The 23,967-nt window shown below is 37.6% G+C and overlaps 1 protein-coding gene across 2 annotated transcripts in view; it reads right to left on the bottom strand.

The window, feature by feature from the left end:
- The window catches only part of PDE7A (phosphodiesterase 7A), a 113,010-nt gene that overhangs the window by 34,325 nt on the left and 54,718 nt on the right, over positions 1-23,967 (bottom strand). For both annotated transcript variants that reach the window (XM_090283625.1, XM_090283626.1), the window contains exons 2-3: positions 20,319-20,379; positions 16,150-16,233 (exon numbers count right to left, since the gene is read on the bottom strand). In XM_090283625.1, coding sequence (XP_090139751.1) covers positions 16,150-16,233; positions 20,319-20,379 — 145 coding nt within the window. The remainder of the gene's footprint in view (positions 1-16,149; positions 16,234-20,318; positions 20,380-23,967) is intronic.

Genomic DNA, 23,967 nt, shown 5'->3' with positions numbered 1-23,967 from the left:
TGAGCAACAGAAAATTTGATCAGTATTCATCAGTTTGATGGCCACATTTTTCTGAAGTGCTTTTCAATCACCATTAAGTTCTGCTGCACTATTCCACTGTTTTGCTTAATTATCTGATGTGCCATTATTGAATGGGCCAAATTTTCCTGGACTAACCCTTTATACCAAGTTCTTAATGGGGCTGAAAGTGAAGTGTTAGGAGAGAGCAGAAGAGCCCTCTGAGCTTCACTAACCAAATAGCTCCTCTTCCTCTCTGCTGAAGAAGCAGACTGCTTCTTCCAAATATGCCTCTGCTATTTGGGCCTAGGGGGACTGCACCTACCTCTCCCCTCAGCCCAGATAAGAGGTCAAGTGTGGCAAGTAAAATAGTTAACTTCGTATTGTACTGATACTTCAGGGTGAGTAGCCTTTACATAATTTTTGCTGTTAGGCTGTTTCTAACCTTCATTCTTCTTACGAACAATTCTGTAATAAACATTCTTATAACTAAATCTTTGAGCACACCCTAACTGATTCCCTTAAAATAAACCCTCAGACATAGACTAAGAACACAGGAGCACATTTCAATGACTTGTAAGACACGATGCCAAACTGGAGGCTAAGTTTTCTGAGGAGAACTAGAGAGAACTGTCCTAGAAGAACTTCCACAATATGATCTAATAAAAGTAATCAATGACTATAAGTCAAGAATGAAGCACAATGAGATAATTTAAGATGGAAATCTTTAGTTTCTCCAAGTTTGTTCCTAATTCTCTCTCTCCCTCTCCCTCTCCCTCCCTCCCCCTCCCCCTCTCTCTCCCTCTCCCTCCCCCTCTGCCCCCCCCTCTCTCTCCCTCTCCCTCCCCCTCCCTCCCTCTCCCTCCCCCCCCCCTCTCTCTCTCTAATAAACAGAGGCCACTACAGAGAAGAAAGAGTATCAAGTTGAGTAAGGAACTAGGAATCTAAAAAAGAGGGAACCAGAAACAGAAAATGAAGACTATAAGAACTTAACGGGCATTTTCATTTAGATAATTACTAGAAACCTCACCCTCTGATCATAATACATAAAATCTGACCATATTGCCAATATTTCCATGAGCTCATTCTGTAACATGAGACATACCATTTTTTATTTCATAGCATAATACACAACAGATAAAAATTGACTTTATTAAATAAAGCCCAGCTTTTGCCGGGCTAGGACTATTTAAGTGCCAGGCTTGTTCTAGTTTACATGGTTACCTACATTCCAATCCAGCTTAGAAAGTCAACAGGCTCAGTGAATTAATCAAGTTACTATTAAAGAGCTGTTGGCTCTGCTAGCTATCTTTGAAAATAGCACATTACCTCACTGTGTGACCACGAACAAACTAAGCAGCCTCCACCAAAACTAAATGAGCGGTGTTACTGATCATGGGAATTACTTCCACTCACCCATTCTTGGCTTCTCTGAGACCCACAAAAAAAAAAAAAGAAAGAAACGTGAAATAGCAGGCAAATTCAGGAGTAATGTTTTTTTCTTGCTGTTCCCTCACATTAGACAGTGGACAGGAAATATGAGCAATAGGTTAAGGAAACAGAAGGATGAGAGAATCAACATATCTCGGGCAGTATTCCTCTCAACTGTCTCACAGACTGTCTTCTTGAGCATCCAAATGGCATGACAGAAAAATGTCACTAATATTTAGTTATCAGACAAAAGAGAGTTTTAATAAGAAAAGCCTTTGGGTGTTCAGACTTCACCACTACTTGCTTTAACTGTCTACAAGAGGGAGCCCTCCAGTCACTCTGCCACCTTAGAACCATAAAAATCATTTAGATGCATATAATCAAGAATTACCCTTGTAGATTAATTTATTTTTCTCCTGGGGATGATCTCTTTAGCTATCCTGGATATATCCTACTTTATTTATTTTTAAATTATATTTTATTGATTATGCTATTAGCTGTCCCAATTTTCCCCATTTGCCCCCCTCCACCCTGCAACCCCCATTCCCTCAGGTACTCCCCATCCCTTTGTTTAGGTCCATGGGTCACGGTATTAAGTCCTCTGGCTACTCCAGTTCCTATACTGTACTTTATACAGTAACTACCTATTTGTACTTCTTAATCTCCCCACCAATTCATCCATTCCTCTACACCACCCCTCCCATCTGGCAACCTTCAAAACACTCTCTGTATCCATGATTCTGTTTTTGTTTAGTTTGTTTTTTAGATTCAATTGTTAATAGATATGTACTTATTGCCATTTTACTGTTCATAGGTTTGATCTTCTTTTTCTTAAGTAAGTCCCTTTAACATTTCATATAATAATGGTTTGGTGAGGATGAACTCCTTTATTTTTTTCCAGTCTGGGAAGCTCTTCATCTGCACTTGGATTCTAAATGATATCTGCCAGGTAGACCAATCTTCACTGTAGGTCCCTGCTTTTCATGACTTTGAATATTTCTTGCCAGTCCCTTCTAGCCTGCAATGTTTCTTTTGAGAAATCGGCTGACAGTCTTATGGGTACCCCCCTATAGGTAACTAAATTCTTTTATCTTTTTTTGGGGGGGGGGAGTCCAATCCCTTTATTGTCAGGGTCCTCTCCTATGTCCTGCACCCCTGACCAAACCTACAGAAAAACCCCAAGGCTGGGAGTGTCCTAGAGAGGGGAGGTAGAGCATGGGAAAACTCTATGCCTGCCCTCTGGCCTGGGCAGTGCCAACGAGTGAGGGTATGTGGGGAGGGGAGGCTTGCAACTCCACCTGCAGAGGATGTGGCACTGGTTGAAATACATGGCAGATGAGGGGCCTGCTGCCAACTCTCCTCTGGGACCTGCTGGGGTGGCATCCAGAGGTGGGTGCCCAGCTGGAGGCCTGGTACAGTGCATGCCCTTCCTCTCTCAGGGACCATCACTCCTGTCAGGCTGCTCATTGCAAGGCCCTATCATTCATGTCTGTGTCCTCGCTGTGTTCCAGCTCTTCCTCATCATGTGTCAGCAGCTCCTTCCCATTGCCCTCATCTAGAGCCTGTGCTTCTCCCTGGGGTCATGGAGGTAGTAATCGTAGTCAAAGCTGTAGCCACTAGAAATGGCAGATGCTGCTCTCTTTAACCCCTTGGGTCTGTTGGGCTTGGGCTCTCCAGCCATGTTGATGTCCAGGGTCTGCCCGGCCAGCACCCGCCCATTCTCTCCCAGCACAGTTGCCTGGGCATGGTGCTTACTGGCATACTGAACAAAGGCATAGCCCTCATGCATGGAGCAGCTGGCCACATGGCCATACTTGGGGAAGATGGTCTCCACAACTGACTTCCTCACCACAGCTGTGTTGAGGTTTCCAATAAAGACTCGAAAATTGATGGGCTTGGGGTCATTCTTGTTGGTTATATTGTTTGTCTGGATCTTCACGGACATGGTGGCCACACACACCAAGAGGTCTAGAAGTTAACTTTTCTCTTGCTGCTTTTAAGATTCTCTCTTTATCTTTAACCTTTGCCATTTTTATTCTCATGAGTCTTGGAGTGGGCCTCTTTGTGCCCACCTTGTTTGGGGCTCTTTGTGCTTCTTGGACTTGCACGTCTATTTCTTTCACAAATTAGGGAAGTGTTCTTTTACTATTTTTTTCACATATATTTCCAATTTCTTGCTCTTTCTTTCCTCCTTCTGGTACCCCTATGATGCAAATGTTGGAATGCTTGAAGTTGTCCCAGACGCTGCTTATACTATCCTCATTTTCTTGGATCCTTTTTCTTCCTGTTGTTCTGATAAGGTTTTAATTCTAGCCTAGGATAAAGTTAAATAATAACTGAATAAAAAAATCTGAAGACCTTCTTTCTAAATTCCCCTTTCATTAATTTTCCTTAAAAAGAACAGGAGTCATATCTGAAAGCCTATGGTTAATATGGAGTAAATACATTTATCTCTATCTATGAGATAAGTTTTCTTGAAAGAGTTTTTACATTTAGCATGTATGGATAAATGGGGTAGGGGGTTTGCTAGGTACTTAGAGCAATGGTTTTCAGTAGAGTAGCACACCCTGATATGGACAGACTGTACAGCAGAGTGGATATAGACATGATCTTTGGAGTCATATACCTACCTGAGTTTGAATCCCAGCTCTGTTATTTTTCCTAGTTCTGATCCTTACCATAAAATGAGATAATACAGGCAATTATGTCTTTTGGGGCAAAAAATAAACACTTTAATGCTATAGCTATTATAGATAGCAAGTATTTTTATTGAGGTATAATTGACATATTTCAGATTCAAATATTTTTATACACATAACTTCACACTATTTAACAAAACCTGATTAATTATTCATGGCAGCATAACTTCAACCTGAAGATGACTGCATACTTCTACATATTACAGAAATAAATGCACACATTTAAAAGAATTCAAAATGTGCATACTAACTCACTACTTTAAATGAATATAAGTCCAAGCTTTATTACAAGTAGAATAAATGAGTTATTCATAATCTAAAATTATATCAATGTTAACATGAGAATAAATTGTATAACCAATATTTTTTCCCTTAAGCAATTCTAATAACCTTAGTTTGCACAATTCAATGTCAATTTTGACAGGATTTGATAAAACAGTTGATATCAAACCCTTTTAAAAGATTAATATTATTTTATGGATTAGACATTTTCCCTCTTCAGTTTTGAGTTATGTTGGGTCCCTCTTTTGCTTGAACTCAGGACTTGAACATCGCTCCTTATGTATTTCATTCTTAATTCCCTTATTAAAGAGCTGAGAGTTTTGTATGTTTTCATAGTGAGACATTATAATAAAACAATATAAGAGATTCAATTCAAGAGGAAGACAGCAAACAGCCTGATTTTAATTAATAGTTTAATACAGATTATTTTAGCAAAGTACAAATGTGACCCTATAAAATCTAACTTACAGAATATATAGTTTTAGTCAATTTGATGCAACAAGAATATTAAATCTCTATGAACCACAGACTGCCAGAGAACAGGAACAAAAAGACAAATAAGACAAAAGCCTAAAGTGAAAAGATTTAGACTACAATCTAACTAGCCTGAAAGATTCTCTTGCTGCCCTACTGTGTGGTGGAATAAAGTGCTAAAATGAATAAAAACCTCAAGATAATGTGCAAAACACATTTACATGTAATGGAACATTACCATGTGCCAGGAGTAATAGATAATGGAAAAAATGCATTTGTGTAGAATGAAAAAAAACCGTAAAGAATTATATTCCTTGTATTGTTCGATGCTGGCACAGGGACCATGCCTTCCAGTCTATAGGATGTCAACAAGCTTTGGAGAATTCCATGAAAAGGACTGTCAGGCCAGGAGTGCCATTACTGTTTAATAATAATGCCAGAAACTTTCAAAAGAACGCACCACATTTTGTAAATGTATGCGTAGACTAGAATTACAATAATTCTTTTATATTTAAAGCTATTAGGACTTATTACTATATAAACTCAAGATAATGGGTAAGTAAAGGAATGACATACATTTAGTGACCTACAAATTTACAGAAAATGATGAATTTTGACAAAAAGTTGATATGGAATTCATTTAATTAAGTCTAATTTATTTAAGACTCAAAATTAATAGGTGCAGAAAAAGCATTTGATAAAATACAACACCCATTTATGATGAAAACACTCAGCAAAATGGGAATAGAGGGAGCATACCTTAACATAATTAAGGCTATATATGAGAAGCCTGAAGCCAACATCATACTCAATGGACAAAAACTGAGAGCATTCCCCCTGAAATCAGGAACTAGACAAGGCTGTCCACTCTCTCCACTCCTATTTAACATAGTGTTTTAAGTCCGAGCCACAGCAATCAGACAAGAAAAAGAAATAAAAGGCATCCAAATTGGGAAAGAAGAAATAAAACTATCATTATATGCAGATGACATGATAGTATACCTAGAAAACCCTATAAACTCCACTAAAAGACTATTCGATATAATAAGTGAATTTGGCAAAATAACAGGGTACAAAATAAATATACAGAAATCTAAGGCATTTCTGTACATCAACAATAAAATATCAGAGACACAGAAAAGAAAATACCATTTACTATAGCAAAAAGAAAAATTAAGTACCTAAGAATAAACTTAACCAAAGAGATAAAACACCTGTACACTGAAAATTACGCAACATCGAAGAAAGAAATTAAGGAAGATACAAATAAATGGAAGCAAATACCATGTTCTTGGATGGGAAGAGTCAACATCATCAAAATGGCCACACTACCCAAAGCAATTTACAGATTCAATGCAATCCCTATTAAAATACCAATGACATATTTCACTGACCTAGAACAAATACTCCAAAAATTCACATGGAACCAAAAAGACCCCGAATAACCAAAGCAATCTTGAAGCAGAAGAACACAGCAGGAGGAATCACGATACCAGACATCAAACAATACTACAAAGCCACTGTGATCAAAACAGTCTGGTACTGGCATAAGAACAGACATATAGATTAGTGGAACAGAATAGAAAGCTCAGAAATAAACCCAGGCCTTTATGGTCAACTAATATTTGATAAAGGAGGAAGGAACATAAAATGGAGTGAGAAGAGCCTCTTTAACAAATGGTTCTGGGAGAACTGGATAGGGACTTGCAAAAAAATGAAACTAGACCACCAACTTACACCACACACAAGAATAAACTCAAGATGGATCAAAGACTTAAATGTAAGCCGTGACACCATAAAAGTCCTAGAGGAAAACATAGGCAGGAAAATTTCAGATATCCCACGTAACAATATCTTCACGGATACATCTCTTAAGGCAAGAGAAATAAAGGAAAGAATAAACAAATGGGACTACATCAAACTAAAGAGTTTCTGCTCGGCAAAAGAAAACATCAGCAAGATGAAAAGGAAACCAACCATATGGGAAAACATATTTGCCAATGATATCACAGACAGGGGACTGAGCTCCAAAATATATAAAGAGCTGATACGACTCAACATGAAGAAAACAAACAACCCAATTAAAAAATGGGCAAAGGACCTGAACAGACACTTCTCTGAAGAGGACATACAGAAGGTCCATAGACACATGGAAAAATGCCCAACATCATTGGCCATCAGAGAGATGCAAATAAAAACCACAATGAGATACCATTTTACACCAGTCAGAATGGCCCTAATCAACAACTCAACAAACAACAAATGCTGGCGAGGATGTGAAGAAACGGGAATCCTACTGCACTGTTGGTGGGAATGCAGACTGGTGCAGCCACTGTGGAAAACAGTATGGAATTACCTCAAAAAACTAAAAATGGAACTACCTTTTGAACCAGTGATTCCACTGCTAGGATTATACCCGAAAAATCCTAAAACCCTAATTCAAAAGAACTTATGCACCCCTATGTTCATAGCAGCACTGTTCACAATAGCTAAGTGCTGGAAACAGCCTAAGTGCCCATCTGTAGAGGAGTGGATCAAAGAACTGTGGTACATTTACATAATGGAATACTATGTAGCAGAAAGAAAGAAGGAACTCCTGCCATTTGTGACAACATGGATGGAACTAGAGAGAATTATGCTTAGCAAAATAAGCCAGGCAAAGAAAGAAAAATACCATATGATATCACCTAATACAGGAAACTAAAGAACAATACAAACAAATGAACTAAATAGAACAAAGAGCAGAATAGCAGTCAATAGTGGGGAGGGGGAGGGAAAGAAGGGGGATAAGTAAGGGAAGGGTCTAGTCAAGGAACGTATGTCCATGAATGACTCATGGACATGGACAACGGGGAGGGATATAATTGTGGGAGAAGGGATGGGCTGGGTGAGGGGGAGCAATGGGGGAAAAATGGGACAACTGTAATTGAAAAACCAAAAAATAAAAGATAAAAAAAAAATAATAATAAAGCTACCGTTAAAGCCTTAAAAAATAAAAAATTTGTACAAGAAAAATGTACATCCCATAGCCTTGAATAAATTTGGAAATTAAAAGCAAAAAAAAAAAAAATCCTGTATTTCAAGACACCATATATATGGCCAACTGAATGTAGAAAAATATATGTAGTAATATTTGGAGTTCTTAATCCAGCCCAGCCTACTTAAAGTAAGCCAACTTACTCAAAAAAAGGAAAGGGAAATGAGGAAGTTGCCTGGTTATCTCTAAAAAGTTGAGGGAATGCATAAATTTGAGAAAGGCTGTAGCTCCTACAAAATCATTGTCCACATTAAATGAATTTTTCTATATTCCTAGGTTGCTCAAAATTTTGATAGGAAATGTTGAATTTTATCAGACATTTTTGTGGTATACATAGTTTTATCCATGACTTTTCTCCTTTGTTCTATTAATGTGGTGAATTATAATGACTGATTTTTGAATGTTAAAATAATTTTACATTTCTGGAAAAACAAATTGAGTCAAAATATATTATTCTTTTTACAAATTGCAGACTTAATTTAATAACATGTTATTTAGGATGTTTCATCTGTATTAGTGAGTGATAATGGCTGTAATTTTCTGTTCTTGTTATGTTCTGCCAGTCTTACATAAATTGTAAAGTGTGTTCTTTTTTTCTCTTATTCTCGAGAGAGTTTAAGGAAGAAATTTTAGTATGACAATTTTTTTCCCCATTACTTTGAAATTATATTCTAGTTTCTTGGTTTCTGTTGAAATAAAACAACCTTTTTTGGCAATCTTATAGTTGCTCCTTTGAAGATAGCAGTTTTATTTTTCTCTCACTATCTTTTAAATATTTTCTATTTAATTTTGGTTTAAAGTAATTCTTTGCTACATCTAGATGTGGTTTTGTTTTTTAACACTCAAAACCTATATAATTTTATTAACCAATGTCACCCCGATAAATACAAAAAAAAATGAGTTTTCATCTAACTCATTAGGTGACTCCTTAGTTTTCCCTTGATACATACATTTTGAAGCAATACAGTAAGTTGTCAGGTCAGTTTTGTAGTCAAAACTGCTTTGATCTTCTGGACTGCACTGTTCGGTAAGGGCGTTTCCATCCAGGCTCAAACTAAGCATCTTGTTCTTACCTCTGCACCTCTTCCCCCACCTTATGCATTCTGAATTCTTCCAAATCTCTGCCTTTCAGTTCCTACTGTTGGAATCTTAACTGGTGTCCTTTCCTTAAATATATTTCACTGATTATGCTATTAATAGTTGCCCCAATTTTTCCCCCCTTGCCCATGTCCACCTGGTATCCCCTATTCCCTCTGACAATCACCCCCTCCGTTCATGTCCATGGGCCATGCATATAGATAGATTTCCTATCCTGTTCTTAACATCCCCTTGTCTATTCTATACCTACTAATTTGTACTTCTTAATCCAGGCACCTTTTCCTCCATTCTCCTCACTCTCCCTCCCAACTGATAACCCTCAAAATGATCTCCATATCTATGACTCTATGTGTTTTGCTTGTTTGCTTTGTTTTTCATATTCAATTATTGATAGCTGTGAATTTATTGCATTTTAATGTTCATAGTTTTGATCTTCTTTTTCTTATATAGTACCCTTTAACAATAATGACTTGGTGATGATGATCTAGTTTAGTTTTACCCTGTCTAGGAAGCACTTTATCTGCCCACTGATTCTAAATGATAGCTTTGCTAGATAGAGTAATCTTGGTTGTAGGTCCTTGCTTTTTATCACTTTGAATACTTCTTGCCAATCCCTTGTAGCCTGCAAAGTTTCTTTTGAGAAATCAGCTCACAGTTTTACGGGAACTCTCCTATAGATAACTAACTTCTTTTCTCTTGCTTTTAAGATTCTCTCTTTAACTTTTGGCAATTTAATTATGCTGTGTCTTGGAGTGAGTTTCTTTGCATACACCTTGTTTGGGACTCTGTGCTTCCTGGACTTGCATGTCTATGTCCTTCACCAAATTAGGGAAGTCTTCTTTCATTATTTTTTCAAAAAGATTTCCAATTTCTTGCTCTTTCTCTTCTCCTTTTGGCACCCCATGATGCAAATGTTGGACCTCTTGAAGTTGTCCCAGAGGCTGCTTATACTGTGCTAGTTTTTTTTATTCTATTTTTTTTTTTGCTCTGACTGGTTGTTTTTCGATACCTTATGTTACAATATCACTGATTTGATTCTCAGCTTCATCCACTCTGCTGTTGTTTCCCTGTAAATTATTTATATCAATTAGTGTATCCTTTGCTTCTGACTGGATCTTTTTTCTGCTGCTTAGGTTCTCATTAAGTTCCTTGAGCATCCTTATAACTAAATTGATTACCTCCATTTTTTTTCTAGAGTTTTGTTCTGTTCTTTCTTTTGTCCATACTTCTTTGTCTCATTTTGGCAGCCTCCCTGTGTTTGTTTCTATGTATTAGGTAGAGCTGTTTTGACTCCCTGTCTTAGTTGCATGGCCTATAGAAAAATGCACTCATAAACTGGATGGGGTGAAGCCTTAGGTAATCACAAGGGTGGGGCAACCTGTGTAAAACAGGTTGATGGAGTTTCCCATACGGTTTTGCTGCTCTGTGGCTCTGTGTGTGGGAGGGCTCAGAAAAGGGACAATGGCTGCTGCCTGGCCTCTGAAGTTTTGTCCAGGAGGAAGCTGTCCCTTGGCACTCCCCTTGATACCAGACACTTCAGTTTTTCCTCCTATGCTACTGGTGCCCTTCCAGCTGCTACGCCAGGGCTGGAGCCCAGAGGGAGTGAAGCTGTTTAAGTCCTAAGTCTGTTGCTGGCCTTTTAAGAGGAGACTCCTAGGAATCTCGAAGTCTCTTCCACCACTTCAACTTCCACGGTTTTTACAGCCAGAAGTTATGGAACTTATCTTCCTGGTGCTGGAACCCTGGGCTGGGTGGTCTGGTGTGGGGCTGTGATCCCTCATTCCCAAAGTCTCCCTCTCAATTTTTACCCACCATAGGAGAATGTGGGACCAGACGTTCCATGTCTCCCACCTCTGCGTCTCCTCTCCTCCTACCCATCTGGATGAATGTGACTTCTCTAATTCCTTGCTTGTCAGACTTCCATGGCTCAATTTTCTTATTATTCTGGGTGACAGTTTTGTTGTAATTATTCTGTGGTTGTAAACGGAGGCAAGCTGTTAACTTACACCTCCATCTTGACTGGATGTCCCTCAGTATGGTTTTCTTTTAATGTTACTGTACTTGAAATTCACAATGCTTCTTGAATCTGTACTTTAATATCTTTTATCAAGCCTGAGAGAGACTATTCAGGCATTATTCTTTTAAAGACGCTTCTGCTATATTCTTCCTCTCCTCTCCTAAGACCCTAATCACCTTTTAACACATTTTGTATCAGATGAAAGACAGAAGACAAACTGCTTTTAACCTTGCTCCCATTGACAAGTGGGGTCGGTCTACGTCCTCTCTGCATGAATCTGAGCAAGCAGTGTGACAGAACTGGTCAAGAAATTATAAGAACATGACAATGTATCAGTGTCCAGGCCCAGGCCGTCAGGGACTAGAAGCTCCCACACTTCCTCTCTTTCGGAATGCTTGCACTGGGGGGAAGGCAAAGGCCAAGACAAACTACCCTGAGACTACCGTTTATATATAGAGACTTCCTCGCCAGCCTCAGAAATTTTAGCCATCCCAGCCCTGGCACCAATATGAAAGTGCAGAAACCATCTTGGATGTCTTGACCCAGCAGATAACATGTAGAAAATACCAAGGCCCCTAGTGAAGTCACCCCAGCCATCTAGCTATTTGAATTAACCCAGATAAAGATTAAGACATTGGGAAGCATTCCCTGGCTGCTGTGGCTCAGTGGATTGAGTGTCGGACAGCGAGCCAAGTGTCTCTGGTTCAATTCCCAGTCAGGGCACATGACTAGGTTGCACATCAGGTCCCCAATTGGGGGTGTGACTGAGAGGCAACAACACAGTGATGTTTCTCTCCCTCTTTCTCCTTTCCCCTCTCTCTAAAAATAAACAAATTATTTTTCTTTTAAAGCATTGTGAAGCACCGACACATCTAACCCAGAATGATTAACCCTCAGATTCATGAACATAAAAAAAAGGTTGTTGTTACTATTGAGAGAGGTAATTGTCCACAAAGGCCCCAAATGTCAGTTCACATTTTTGGTGCTGTGCCAAGAATGCCAAGCCCTGACCAATCTTTACCGGAGCCATTTCTCAGGGCTGTGTTTGCTGCCAGCATCATTGAGGGATAAGTAATATATTTCTCTGGGACAATGAGTATTCTTACTGTAAAAGGGGTAAATTCCCCAAGATCATTATTCCTCAGATGTAATGCAAACTCACTGTTTGTATTGGGTTAGTCAAAGTCTGTTACGCTTTTTCCAAACAATGGTTTTAGTAGTGCTTAGTGGCCTTTAACTTCATTTGAAACAATTTTGTTAGATTGTATTGTGACAGCTGTCATATCAGTGTGTATTTAAAAAAAAAAAACTCATAAAAATTGGTGAATATTTGCCCTGGTTGGTGTGGCTCAGTGGGTTGAGTTCCAGCCTGTGAACCAAAGGGTCGCCAGTTGGATTCCTTGTCAGGGCACATGCCTGGGTTGTGAGCCCGGTCCCCAACTGGGGACATGACAGACAACTACACATTGGTGTTTCTTTCCTTTTTTCCCCACCTTCCCCTCTCTCTAAAGGTAAATAAATAAAACCTTTAAAAATATTGAATTTTTGTGCAGCCATTTTAATATTGAAGATGAAGATATGCAACATTTTCAGCATATTTTATTTTATTATTTCAAGAAAGGTAAAAATGCAACTAAAATGCAAAAAAGAAAAGATTTGTGCAGTATATGGAGAAGGTGCTGTGACTGATTGGATGTGTCAAGAGTGGTTTGTAAAGTTTCATGGTACTATTGACATTTTGGACAAATAATTCTCTGCTGTGGGCTGTCTCATGCATTGGAAGAAGTTTAGTAGCAGTAGAAGCCAATAGTGGGAGATGGCCAACATTCTCAAAATACCCATATCAATCATGTTATTGATAAAAATGAAAAATGTGTCATCAGTTTTACAAAAAAGACTAAATGGACTTTTTAGACAATGCAATAGCATATCCACATAAACCCCTCCCTGTTGCCACTATAAGACAAAGGGGAGGTGCTGGAAGAACTGACACAATACGATACTCATGTTGCTGTATCATAAATAATGAAGTTCTTAGTCTCTGACCCAGGAGTCTTGTGTCTTCTGCCAGCTCCAAGTAGTAGTAACAGGCAAACCTGTGACCTTAAAAGGTAAAATCCCAGATCCTTCACAATTTTAGACAGGTACAGAGCAATAAATAATTAGAACATAATCCACATGCCTTTTCTGTATCTTCTACCTTTTGCTTCATTGTGTTTCATTCTAAGTATTTTCTTCTGACCTATATTCCAATTCACTTAATTCTCTCTTCGTTTTGATCTTATTTGCTCCTAAAACCATCTCCAATCAGTTCATTTTTAAGGTATGGTAGTTTTCAGTTTTAGAATTTCTTTTATAATTTTCAGTTCTCTAATGAAGTTCTCTATCCTTTCTTTTTAGCAATGTATAATTTAGTTATTTTAAAGCTCACGCATAATAATTCCATTATTAGAATCCCTTGTGGATATTTCTATTATTTGCTGTTTCCTCTTCATTTTTGGTCACACTGTCTTGTCTCTTTATACATTTTTAATTCAATGTTTGATATTACATGTGAAAAATTTAGAGGTAATTTGAGATTCAGGGTAATGTCGCATTCCTCCAAAGAGGATTAATATTTACTTCTAGAGGGTGACTAGAGACACTCACGTCACAGATCACCTTAAATAATCACTAACTGAAGCTGGTATTTATTTCTTAGGTATAGTATTTTGGGGTTCCCAACTACAGCATCGAGAATTTACCAGGACCAAATTCTTGAACATTGATGAGTTATAAACACCTGTTTTGTTTTTCCACTAAAATCTCTGCTCAGCTTATCATCCACCTTTCCCAGAATCAACAGATGCTAACACAGAAAAGTTGCCTGAAAGAGTAGTTCACCTATCTGGGTTAATAGCATTAAGGTATACTCAAATACATCTTTAATGTTTGCCAGTATTTTTAGTATTTTTTATTTGGAGTATTAATTCAAATAATTTATCCAACATTATCAAAAGTGGAACTTTCCAAAATACAGATTTAATGTGCTCAATATTTAAACATTTTAGAAGTTCTGTTTCTTTCCCTTTTCTCCATTATGGGTCAGACCCAACATGTTCGTTTTCAAAATATGCATTCTACCAAACATCTTTAAAGGTGATGTGTATTTCCAAGTAAACCAAAAGGATATATACCTTGTTAATTATGCAATACCTTAGGTAAACACAGTTTGTCTTCTCACACAACCACACCAAAATTACAATTAAATTATAGAACAACCATCACTCAGAACCATCAGAAATCAAGTTGTATGGAAGTCTGACAACTATAGAATTTAAAAAACCACATCCATCCAGACTAGAGACATGGAACAGGCTGATCCCACACCCACAGGTAGTGGATAAAAATTCAGGAGGGATATCTTGGGAGCAAGGAGTCCCAGCCCCATATCAGCCCCCCCCACCACCCCCCCCCAGCAAAGGGCTCCAGTACCAGGAAGATAAGTTCCCATAACTTTTGGCTGCAAAAACCAGTGGGGAGTGAGTTGTTAGAAGAAAATTCTGGAGTCCCAAACAGTTCCTCTTAAATAACCCACACATTAACTTATTCAAACTCCCTCCCTCTGAGTTCCTGCACTGGGATAGCAGCTTGAAAGGTGCTAGTGGCATAAAGGGAGGAACTGAAGAGTCTGGCATCAAGGTGATTGCTGAGGGACAGTTTTCTTCCAAGCAGAGGCCATTGTCCCTTTTCTGAACCCCCCACCACAGAGCTGGCAGGCACGCAGGTGCCATATCTGAGACAGCCAAGGTTGCTCTACCTAGCAAAGCTATAATTTAGAATCAAAGGGCAGATAAAGAGTTTCCCAGACAAGAAAAACTAAAGTTCATCATCAACAAACCATTATTATATGCAATGTTAAAGGGACTTATTTAAGAAAAATAAGATCAAAACTATGAATAATAAAATGGCAATAAATACATATCTATCAACAATTGAATTTTAAAAATAACTAAACAAACAAGAAGAACAAAGACAGAATTATGGATATAGAGAGGGTTTTCATGGTTGCCAGATGGGAGGAGGTATAGGGGAATGAGCAAAGAGGTGAGGGGATTAAGAAGTATAAATAGGTAGTTAAAGAATAGTCATGTGCCATGGACATGGACAATGGGGTGGGGACTGACTGTGGAAGAAGGGGTAGGTGGGGTAGGGGAAAGCAATGGGGGAAAAAATGGGACAACTGTAATAGGAAAAAAAAAAAAGAATAGTCATGTGGATGTAAAGTACAGTATAGGAAATGTAGTAGTCAAAGAACTAATATGCATGACCCATGGACATGAAAAATGGTGGGGGGACTGCCTGAGAGAGTGGGAGGTACTAGGTGAAGGGGGGGGGGCAAAAGGGGAAAAATTGGGACAATGTAATAGCCTAAGCAATAAAATACAATTTAGAAAATTAGGCAATATCTTTAGAAAATGCCATTTGCACAAAAATATCTGGAGTAGTGAAGACAAAACATTTGGAGTAAAAAAACTTAAAAAAATAATTTTTTAGAAACAGACTCAGGTATATAGAACAGCCTAATGGGTGCCAGAGGGGAGTGAAGTTGGGGGCTGGGTAAAACAGGTGAAAGGATTAAGAAGTATAAATTGATAGACACAAAACAGTCACAGGGATGTAAAGTACAGCACAGGGAATGTAGTCAATGATACTGTAATAACTGTATGGTGCCAGGTGGGTACTTGAATTATTGGGTGGGTCACTTTGTAAAGTATAGGACTGGTTAAGCACTGTGCTGTACTCCTGAAATAACACAAAATAATATTACATGTAAACTGTGATTGAAAAATAAAACTGTGAAAAATCATGAAAAATATATTTTTAAAAGAAAAAATGTACCAATTCCACATTTCAATTAAAAAGAAGAAAAAGTAATTTTTAATTATCTCTAAACATTTTACTAACATTATCTAGAGATAAAGTGTCATTTATCATGACCTAGGGTTTTAAAAACATTCTAATCATAATATACTTTTTTCTTATATTCTTTTTCCCTTGGTAAATTATGTAATTTTATAAAGATCTGAAGTCTACTCAACACCTGAGAAATTATCATGTCTGCCAACACTTACCATGAAAAATGCGGAAGTCAATATATGGATGAGAACCTCTTCTTTCTGATTCAAATCCTGCTCGACTCCTCACACGTACATCTCCTGGACAAAATCAAGAATAAAACATAAGTTTAGAAGAATACCATCTGGGCAGAAGCTCCCTATGCAACAGGGTTCATGTGGTATCATATTCATAAGAAATGGTCCACTATTAATATATACGAATAAGTAGTTATGAGCTGATTTACATAAATTTTCAGTACTGAGTTGTAAAGCTAGGTGGAGTTTTTAAAAATCTACTTCTACAATAATAATGATTATAATCTATATTTTAAAATTATCCTTCTGAAAGATGACTCAAGTGCATGATAATTCAACCTAATATCTTATAACTCACATGCAGTTTAAAAAATCCTCATCACAAAATGTTAAAAAGCCACAAGGAGAAGCAAATATTTATGTAGTGTCTACTTTGTACCTAGCACTATACTACAAGCTATAGGGAATATGAACAAAGAGAAAATACATTACCTATTCTCAAGCAGCCTACAATTTTCTCTAAATGTACAGAAAATTAAGATGCTAAAGATTTTACCTTAATTGGCTCAATATTCTCCGAAGGCCTTTACCCGGCTTTTACCCTCTGGCCTTCACAAGCTCAGTGCTATTTCTCCACGTATCCATGTAATGTTCAGATATACTTCTCCATACAGCACCAGTGCAAACCACAGATCCAGCACTCTTTTTTGTGCCTTATATGCATTATTTTATTTAATTCTCTACCAACTGACAGGATTTTTATCTCATTTTATAGATGCAGAAACTGAGATTTTGAGAAGTAGCATGTCCATGGCACGAAGCTAGTGTAAAGGGTGAGTCAGGATTTAAACCCCACTCTGGGGGCTCTACAATACTTCCATAGCTTCCAGGTTCATAACCTCTAAGTCTTCAGTGCCTATCCCTGTGCTTTTGCAATCCTACGTGCCTCAAAGGCTTTCCTGCTTACTCTTTGTTTTTCTAAATGGGCCATCATTTCTTTCAAGGCTCATGTCATCTACCATGATGATCAATCACATCACTCTATAATAAGTGAGCACCTACACTTCAGGCTCAGGAAATTCAGCAGTAAGCAAATACATAAAGTCCCTGCCTTCATGAAGCTTATCCTTTCATGGACTGAAGAAATAATAAACTATCTCATTCTATGAATGATGGCAATAGGTAACATAAGAAAACAAAAGCAAGGTAAGATGAACAGAAGGGAGGAGTAAGGAGGACTGATTCATTATGCGGTCAGAGAAGGTCTCACTGAAAGGAGACATTTGAAAGGAGACCTGAAGGAAGTGATGCCATGAGCCACATGGCTGTCTGGAGGAGGTTTCCAGGCCTAAGAAAGAGCAAGTATTGCCCTAGCCAGGTGGCTCAGCTGGTTCAAGCATCATCCGGTGCACCAAAAGATCATGGGTTTGATCTCTGGTCAGGGCACATACATAGGTTATCTGTTGGATCCCCAGTTGGGGTGCATATGGGAAGAACTGATAGATGCTTCTCTCTCACATCAAAATTTCTCCCTGCCCCCCACCCTTCCTCTCTCTTTCTAAAAATAAATAAGCGTATCTTCAGGTGAGAATTTAAAAAAAGAAAGAGCAAGTATAAATATCCTTGGATGGGAGTATGCTTGGCATGTTCAAGGTCAAGCAAAGAGGTCAGCATGGCTGGAGTGAGGTGAGTGAAGATAACTGGTGAGGTGAGGTCAGAGCGGTAGTAGGGCCAAATCATAGTGGACCTTTGTGGACCATTATAATAGCGTTGACTGTTACTCTATGATAAAAAAAAAATTTAGAAAATTCTGAATATATGAGTGAGAGTGATTTAATTTAGGTCTGAAAAGATTCAATCTGGCAGGGCAGACCAGAGTTGAGTAGAATCACATAGGTAGATGCAGAGAAACAAGTTAAGGAAGGAGTGCAATGAACAAAAGGCAGTAACAATGGCTTGCAGGGAGGGGGACATGGGAAGATGTTGGTCAAGAGAGACAACATTTCAGTTAGACGAGATAAGTTCTTGAACTCTAATATATAACAATGTGAATATAGTTAAAAATCCACTATGGCTTAGATCAGATGTTAACAGCATTGAGGTGGCAGAATTCTGGTTTTATATTTGGAGGTATCAGCCAAGACGACTTGCTCATAAAATAGACATAAAGTATTTAAGAAATCAGAGTCCAGAATGACTCCAAAAGAATGGAGTTACTTCTTGGGATGGCAAGACTGCAAAACGAACAGCCTTGAGAACACAAATCTTTTGTTTAACAGACATGCTAGATGTGAAGTACCTATTATGTGCCCATGTAGAGCTGTTCAACAGTTTTTAAAAATATGAGTCTGAAGCTCTGTTTGAAGGAAAGTATAATCCTGAGTAGGTTTGGAGAGAGAGACAGTGAAGAGGAAAGGGTTGAACATTTGTGGGGGAAAAACATGCACTAGAGCAGAATAAAACTTAGGCAGGTAAGATATATAAGTAAATTAAAGAGGGAAATAAGGAAAAAGCAAAAACAGGACACTGGAGAACATTTAGGCTTAAGAGTATGCAAAGAAATTAGTGAAGAAGGCAAAAAAGAAAAAAGTTGTTGAAGAATAAGGAATGCTCAATACCATAAAATTGAGGAAAGGATGTTCAGCATGAGGAGAGTCATGGAAGATACCTCTAAGAAAAGATGAGCATACCTGCCCATTGGAATCTTAATAGTACTTTTTAAAAAAATAATTTGTTTGTTTATTTTATTTTTTAGAGAGAGGGGAAAGGAGGAAGAGAGGGAGAGAAACATCACTGTGTGGTTGCCTCTCACTCACACCCCCGACTGGAAACCTGACATGCAACCTAGTAATGTGTCCTGACTGGGAATCGAACCAGCGACACTTGGCTCGCAGGCCAACACTCAATCCACTGAGCCACAGCAGCCAGGGTTAATAGTACATTTTTAATAACCTGAATAAAGTACAAGGTATCAATGGTGTGTGGGTAAAGAGATAATCTGGCAAAGAGAGAGAGAAAGAAAGAGTGAGACTGAGGAAGAAAATTAAACACATGTACAAGGTCTGTTCCGGAAAAGGTCCAACCATTGTTAACATGATGAGAATAGTTTGTGCAACATTAATGTACTAGTCAGTTGGGGCAGTAGACACCATTGAAGGAACATGTATACTCTGTGGCCATCCCATTCAAAATGACTGAGCAAGTAGAGCAACAAATCTGCATCAGATTTTGTGTTACCCTTGAAGATTCCTCTGAGGAAATTATTCAGATGGTTCAGAAGGCTGCAGCTGCGGGCAACTGGTGATTGGCAGCTGCATCACAACAGCGCATCTGTTCAGGCATCACATCTTGTGCAGAGTTTATAAGCAAAACACCAAATCACCCAGGTGACGCAGAGACCCCCTACAGCCCAGATTTGGCACGCTGCGACTTCTGGCTTTTCCAAAAACTAAAATCACCTTTGAAAGGGAAGAGATTTCAGACCACTGATGAGATTCAGGAAAATAAAACGGGGCAGCTGATGGAGACTGAGAGAACTGTGTGAGGTTTCAAGGTGCCTGCTTTGAAGGGGACTGAGGTATCATTGTCCTACGTACAATGTTTCTTGTACCTTGTATCTTCTTTAATAAATGTCTCTATTTTTCATATTACATGGCTGGACACCTTCTGGACAGACCTTGCACCTGAAAAGTCATTTTACTTTGTGGATTTAAGTAATATGTTAAAATTTAAGAACTGAGATTAGGAGACAAATGGTCTTTCTCGCCAATCAACTGAGAACAAACTGTATCCAATGACAGAACTATCTGATCAGGTGCTTCATGGCCTCATTGGTGTCTATATTAGCACAAGCACCTATTTAGTACTGAGGAACTCTGCAAATCTAAGACTCTTTATAAAGAAAACTCAGGATGCAATTTAAAATTGGGTACTAGTGACAGAGTTCCAAGTATTAGCCAGATTTTTCAATTAAATGTTGCTTTACTCCCATCACATTCAGTATTTGTTTCTAGACTCAAATTCAAAATAATAGATTACTTCTGCTGCAAACAATGATAAAACACTACCTAATGAAATACATCTCAATTTCAAATAATAGTAGATGATAATAAAATTTGCTGTATTGGTACAAAATAAAAAATGCTTACCTAGCATACGAATATACAATGCAGTCTGATCAGAACTGTCATAGGAAATAGCTCCACGCCTCTAAAAAAGAAATACACACATTTTAATTTAATGCATAAGTATTATATAAAGTTCATTTCAACAAACATGTCTTTATTATTTGTGAAGCACAGTGAAAAAAGTTTGGATATATGTACAAAATGAAATTAGATATAGCATCTGCTCTTGAAATCCATAGTTGTAAGGAAGTCAAGCAATCATAATACAATATAGTTAAGCACTACCATAAAAGTAGATTCTGAGTGAGGAACATGCAATAGGTAAAAATTCAATGTCAAAGTATGTCAGATAAGCCTACGTAGGGAGAGACCTTCTGCAGAGGTAAATAGAACTAAAGAGATATGGCTCGACTGCTTTACTATTCCCTTCCTTTATCATGAATGAACAGGCAGACAGACAAGAATCATCAGATACCTGAAGAAACCCACTAGCTAAAAATAAATGGAATGAAATAAAAAAATCAAATGACCCAGAGACTATCAAGAAGAGAATTTTTTAAAAAGTAATGTCTGTACCTAAAGATTTGAGAAAACACTAAATTTATAAAACAAACAAACAAAAAAAAAAAGGTTGCCACTGGAAGACTGCAGATTTTAAAATATATTTTATGTTTAAAAATAAAAGATATAAAATGTATCTTGCAACATTATTCATAATAGCCCCAAACTGGAAACAATCAAATTTCCATCAACACTAATGAATGGATAGAGTAAATGCAGTACAGCCATACATTATCCACACATAAAAATGAATGAAGTACTGATATATGACACAACACCGATGAACCTTAAGAACACTGTGTTGAGTAAAAAAAAGCCAGTGACAAAATACCACACAGTACACAGTTCCATTTACATGAAATGTCCAAAATAGGCAAATCCATACAAACAAAGTACACTGGTGGTTGCCTAGAGTTGGACGAGCTGGCAGGAAATGAAGAGTGAATGAATGCTAATGGGTACATGGTTTCTATCTGCGGTGATGAAAATATTCTAAAATTAATTGTAGTCATGACTGCACAACTCTGAATATACTCAAAATCATTGAATTGTACATTTTAGATGGGTGAATTATATGGTATGAGAATTATATATCAATGAAGCTATTATAAAAAAGCAAATATTTCAAATTCAAAATATAATTACTAAAACCAAAAATAATTTATAGGAGCTGAAATACCCTCAGCAAGTTCTGCCAACTCTACCTTCACATTCATCTCCCCTCCTCACCCGGTCTCCTGCAATGGGCTGCTGACTGGTTTTCCTGATGCATCTCTTACCCTTACTTAGTCCACTTGTTACACAGATGCAAAAGTGAATATTACAACTACCGCTCAAAAGCCTCCAATAGCTCCCCGCTACACTTGGAATAAAGTCCAAACACCAAACTCTGACTTTCAAAGGCTTCCATGGCCTCCCAACTGCTCATCATCTTCTCACCACTATGACCCAGCCTCCCTGGCCTCCTTGCTCTTCCTCAGCTCACCAAAAGTACTGCCATTGTAGCTGTTGATCCCCCGTCCGGGATCACCACATCGCTGTTCTCACATCTCAGGTTCCACATAAAATGTCATCCCTTCAGAGAGGCGCTCCCATACTACCAAATCAGAAGTCACCTAGGAGTCACCCTCTTCCACAGCTCCATACCATCATGCTCTGTACAGCACTTACCTGATGTTACATGTCTCCTTGTTCCAAAAATAAAAACTCCACAAGAGCAAGACCTGTGTATCTTATTCACCACTGTACTCCTGGCCCCCCCAAACAGTAGCCATTATTTAGTAGATTCTAAATAAGTATCTGGTAAATAAATCATTAAATAATTTATTGCAAATAAGTTAATGAATAACACTGATATAAAGAGACTCAAGATCTAGAAGATAAAATTAACGAAACCACCTACTAGAATCTACACTCTGTGGAGGCTGACTTTGTTCACTGATGTATCCCCAGACCTAGAATAGACCCCAACATTTATAATAGTGTCTAGCATATCAAAAGTGACTAATAATATTAGCTGAATAAACAGGTAAGAAAATTCTTAAAAAACAGTCATAAGCATAACTAGTACCAGGAGACAGGTATTAGTATAGTGTGGACACTACAAAGAAATATACAAAACTGTCAACACAAAAGCTAGACTCAAATTCAAAAATATACAGTAATTCTGTATATGAAAAGTATAGGATTAAAAATCTGTAGGGAAAATATTGATTTTTAATTTAAAAATGTTAGATTAAGTGGTTGCTGTCTAGAAAAATATAAAGCTATATTATTAACTTCCCATTAAAATAAATTATACATGAAACAAAAATTTACATGTAAAAATTAAGGCATAAAAATATTAGAAAAAAATATGGACCTGACCCGTAAGCTCATTTGGTTGGCGTGGTGTCTTGATATGCCAAGGTTGCAGGTTCAATTCCCAGTCAGGGCACATACAAGAATCAATCAATGAATGCATAAATAGGGGGAGCAAATCAATATCTAAGTAAAATTTTTTAAACATTAATAAAAGGAAAAAATGGCCACATTAGAAATTATTAAATAGGAAAGGCCTTTCTAACTGTCCTATAAAATCCAAAAGTCATGAAAATGGATCAGTTTGGCCACTGAGAAGTTAAATTAGCCCTGGCCAGGTGGCATGATTGGTTGGAGTGTCATCCTGTACACCAAAGGCTGCAGGTTTGATCCTCGGTTGGGGTGCATACTAGAGGTAACTGATTGGTGTTTTTCTCTCACATCAATGTCCCTCTCTCTCACACACATCTTCAGGTAGTTTTTTGGTTTTTTTTTTTTTAAGTTAAATCATATATGGTAAAATATATCATTAACAAAGTAACAAATCTCAAACCAAGAAAAATGAATTCAACAGATAGGACAATGGGCTAATTTTCCCCTACTTCAGTATAGGCTAAAAAGGGCCTCATAAATCAATTAGAAAATGATGAATGGTGTAGAAAACAGGTAGAACATAAACAAATAGTTCACAAGAAAGGAAGCCAATAAACACAAGAAAAAATGTTTGACTTTATTAACAACAACAACAACAAACATTAAAGCAGTGAGATCACATTTTACATATTAGATTAATGAACTTCCCTCACAAAACTCTGGCATAAGATTTACAACTCCTCATCATACATCTAGAGAATTTACTTCAAGCTCTTGTTTAGATTAAGTATGCAAAACAACTCCCAAGTCATTGCTATCTTTTTAATTCTTATCAATTAAACTCTTATATGATTTCATGTATCCTTAAAAAAACAAAAACAAAAAACAACAGTTCATGAAACGGAAAAGAAACAAAAGTTCCAAAGAAAATCTTATTTTCAACATTGGTTGCCTCCAAGGAGGAGGCAAAGAGACACAGAGGTAGGAGGACTTTTCAATGTATAGCTTTTGACCATTGTAGCATTTGTGATTATATATTCACTAAATAAATTATAAATTAAAAAGTCTAATAAGAATCTACTATAAAAAATATTTTTAAAAGCATGATCTCAAATCCCAAGGGACTAAATTTTACAGAACACACTCCTGGCAGCACCATGCATAAATGATCTTCCCCCAACATAATATCCTAAAAAAGCTTCCTGCACTATTTCAT

The sequence above is a fragment of the Furipterus horrens genome, unplaced genomic scaffold (assembly GCF_987537825.1).
Source record: "Furipterus horrens unplaced genomic scaffold, mFurHor1.1.pri manual_scaffold_7, whole genome shotgun sequence".
NCBI lineage: Eukaryota > Metazoa > Chordata > Mammalia > Chiroptera > Furipteridae > Furipterus > Furipterus horrens.
The sequence above is the reverse complement of the archived record's forward strand: the minus strand, read 5'-3'. Positions and strand labels throughout refer to the sequence as shown.